General features: G+C 77.2%; 1 protein-coding gene across 1 annotated transcript in view; it reads left to right on the top strand.

Annotated features, from left to right (window-relative positions):
* Positions 1-5: 5 nt before the first annotated feature.
* H696_01390 (hypothetical protein) overlaps positions 6-3,203 on the top strand; it is a 5,840-nt gene continuing 2,642 nt past the window's right edge. Inside the window, exons 1-4 of the mRNA XM_009495285.1 lie at positions 6-299; positions 438-728; positions 932-938; positions 1,096-2,966. Of these exons, the coding sequence (XP_009493560.1) occupies positions 30-299; positions 438-728; positions 932-938; positions 1,096-2,966 (2,439 nt within the window). The 5' untranslated portion in view covers positions 6-29. The remainder of the gene's footprint in view (positions 300-437; positions 729-931; positions 939-1,095; positions 2,967-3,203) is intronic.

Genomic DNA, 3,203 nt, shown 5'->3' with positions numbered 1-3,203 from the left:
CCCCCCCCGGGTCGGCCCACATCGCCAGGATGGACCTCTTCAAGACGGCCCTCAGCACGGCAGCCCAGTTCTACCGGGACCTCAACCCCTCGACCCTGAGCGGGGCCATCGACATCATTGTGGTGCGCCAGCCGCCGGTGCTGGTGCCGATCGAGCCGGAGGGCGGCCCCGGGCCCGGCTCCGCCAGCCCCCTCGGGCGCAAGGCCGCCTCCAAGATGCGCGTGGTGCGCGAGCTGCGGGCCTCGCCGGTGCATGTGCGCTTCGGCAAGCTGAAGCTCCTCCGGCCCGTGGACAATCGGGTATGTTGTGCGCGCGCGGGCGCTGTCGCCAGGGGGCGGCGGCGGCTCCTCCTGCTCCTCCTCCTCCCGCACATGGGCCCCCGGCCAGGGCGCCGGCTCCTCACTGACATGCGCGGCTGATGTTGCTCCCCCTTGCAGGTCCTCATCTCGGTCAATGGCCGGACCACCGAGCTGACGATGCGCGTCGGCCAGGGCGGCGACGCGTACTTCGTCCGGCGCGCCCCGCCGGAGATCGGCGCCCCGCTGGATCCGCCCGGGGCCGTGTCCCCGGAAGCACCCTCGGCGGCCCCCGGCCCGGAGGGGCCCTCCATCACCCTGGAAGAGGCGGAGTCGGCGGTGGCCGCGGCGGCGGCCGCCGAGGCGTCGGCTCCCGGCGCGCCGGCCGCCACCCCCCCGGCCCCTGGCTCGCCCTCCGGGCAGCTGGACTCCGTGCGTCCTGTCAACGTGCGCGCGCGCGCGCGCGTGTGTGTGTCCGCCCGCCCCCCTTGGTCCTCCCTTCCTCGCCCTGCCCCCGCCCAGCCGGGCCGCGGCACTGACACAGTGCCCCTTGCTCCCGGCCTCCTGGCCGGCCTTGTTCCATCCTTCCCCCCCCCTCCCCCCCCCCTCCCTTCCCCCTGCCTTGCCCCCCGCAGGCCGCTGGTACGCCTTGTCCGCCGGCCGGCCAAATCTTGCCTGCGCTCGCCCCGCTTGCCCAGACGGAGCCCGGCCCCGGGTCTCGGCCGCCGGCCCCTCCTCCCATGCGCCTCGACACTGACCCCGCTTGCCCTTTGTCCCCGGCCCGGCTGTGCCTTCGCAGACCCCGACTCCATGGATCTGAGCCAGCGCGCGGTTGACTCGCTGCCCGTCGTGGAGGAAAGCATCTCCGAGCTGAGCGAGGCCCTGTGCTCGGAGGGGGGCTTCCCGGCGACCGGGGCCTCCTCCGGGCAGATGCACCAGCGCCCCTCGGTGCAGGCGGCCCTGGAGGCCGGGGCCACGCTGCTCGACGCCTCGGACCCCACCAGCATCGAGCTGTCCCTCTGCGCGGATGTCCTCTTCCCGGGGATGGCGCTGCAGGTGGGCGGGATGCCGGGCGCGCCGGCGCCAGGGGCCGCCGGCGGCGGCCACGGCCCGGCGGATGTTGCCACGGCCGCCCCGGCCGCCGGGTCGCCCATCATCGACGGGCAGCTGGGCACGGCCGCGGCGCGGGTCTTCGCCGAGCACCTGCTGGCGTCGGACAAGCTGGGCCTCGGCTCGCTGGTGGCCAGCTGGCCGGTGCTGAGCCAGGAGCTCTTCGCCCAGCAGCCCGGCGCCGGGACCGATGCCCCGGCCGCCAGCGTCAACCGGCTGGCCGTGCGCATCGGCGGCCGGGTCATTGTTCCCTGGCGGATCGGGGCGCTGGCGGTCCTGGCGCGTGCCTGCCTCGGCCCGCACCTGAACCACCCGGTGGTCGCGGTGGCCGGGCCGGACTGCCAGCACTCCCTGTCGCTGGCCACCACGCCGCACCTGGGACCCGATGGGTCGGGCGTGGCCGGCGGGGTCGACGAGCCGGGCCTGGCCGACGGGGTCGACAAGCCGGGCTCCCCGCCCGCCGGGGCCGGCAATGATGACGGCCCCGGCCCCGGCCCCGGCCCCGGCGACCTCGATGCCGGGAAGGCCGCCGCCCCGGGGCCCGGCACCGCCAGCCCGGGCCCGGTGTCCCCCAGCATCACCGAGTCCGGGCCCATGCCGCGCATCCACCCGAGCCTCTCCTCGTCGCTGCTCTTCCCCCTGGGCGCGGCCGGGTCGTCCGGGCTGCTGACCCCGATGTCGCCCCAGCGGCCGAGCATGCATTTCCGGCCGGGCTCCGGGGGGGCCTCCCTGCCGGGCACCCTGCAGCCCAGCCCGACGGTGGGGTTCCCGCTCGGGGGCGCCGGGCGCCGCGGCCCGGGGCCCCTGCTGGACCTGGCCGACACGGACCCCGACACGCAGGACGACGACATCGAGGAGGTGGACATGCCGTCGGGCGAGGCCCCGGCGGCCGGCGCGGCCGACGCGCCGGGCCCCGACGAGGCGCCCCCTGCGGCCGATGCCTCGGGCCTGGTGGCCGAGCAGCCGAGCCTCGATGGCCGGCTGTTCCAGACGCTGGATGCGTCGATGGCTTCGCTGCTGAACACGGCCCTGTCGCATGCTCTGGAGGCTGCGGTGGCCGGCGGGCCGGCCGGCATGCCGGAGGCCGGGGACCTCTCGGCCGCCGACACCTCGGCCGCCGACCTGGCCGCCGATGCGGCCGATGACTTCGATCTGGACCCCCTGTCCGAGGGGTCGTCCCTGCTGAACATCGAGTCCGGCTTTGCCGATGCCCAGCCCGGGCCGCCGAGCGCGGTGGCCACCCCGGTCCCGGCGCCGGCCGGCGGCATTTCCGGCCTGCTGCGGTATTGGATCCCCTTCTCGCGCCTGGGCGGGGGGCGTCGAGTGGCGGAGCCGGCCGCGCGCCCGGCCCCGGAGCCGGAGGCTGCCCCGGCCCCGGGGTCCGCGGACCCGGCCGGCGCGGTGGCCGACGCCGCCGGCGCCGTGGCCGCCATCGAGGCCGATGCGGAAGCCGCGCCGGCCACCGCTGACGCTGCCGCGGCCCTCGCCGGCGCCGCGCCCCCGGCCGCCAACGACCAAAACTCCTTCGTCCGGTCGATCTACTTCACGTCCGAGGAGCTGGTATGTCCTTGCCACCCGGCCGCCCGGGGGAGGGGGGGCCCTTCGCTTGGCTGCCTGCCTGCCTGCCGAAGGGCCCCTTCTGTGCCCGGGCCCGTGCGCCGCCAGCAGCCGCGCGGGATACTGACCTTTGGAGCACTGCCTCTTCTCTCTGCCGTCGCTGTCGCCGCCGCCGCCGCGTGCGCGCGCTCCCCCCCCCCCCCCCCCCCCCCCCCCCCCCCCCCCCCCCCCCCCCCCCCC

This window comes from Fonticula alba (genome assembly GCF_000388065.1).
Source record: "Fonticula alba strain ATCC 38817 unplaced genomic scaffold supercont2.2, whole genome shotgun sequence".
Classification (NCBI taxonomy): Eukaryota; order Rotosphaerida; family Fonticulaceae; genus Fonticula; species Fonticula alba.
The sequence above is the reverse complement of the archived record's forward strand: the minus strand, read 5'-3'. Positions and strand labels throughout refer to the sequence as shown.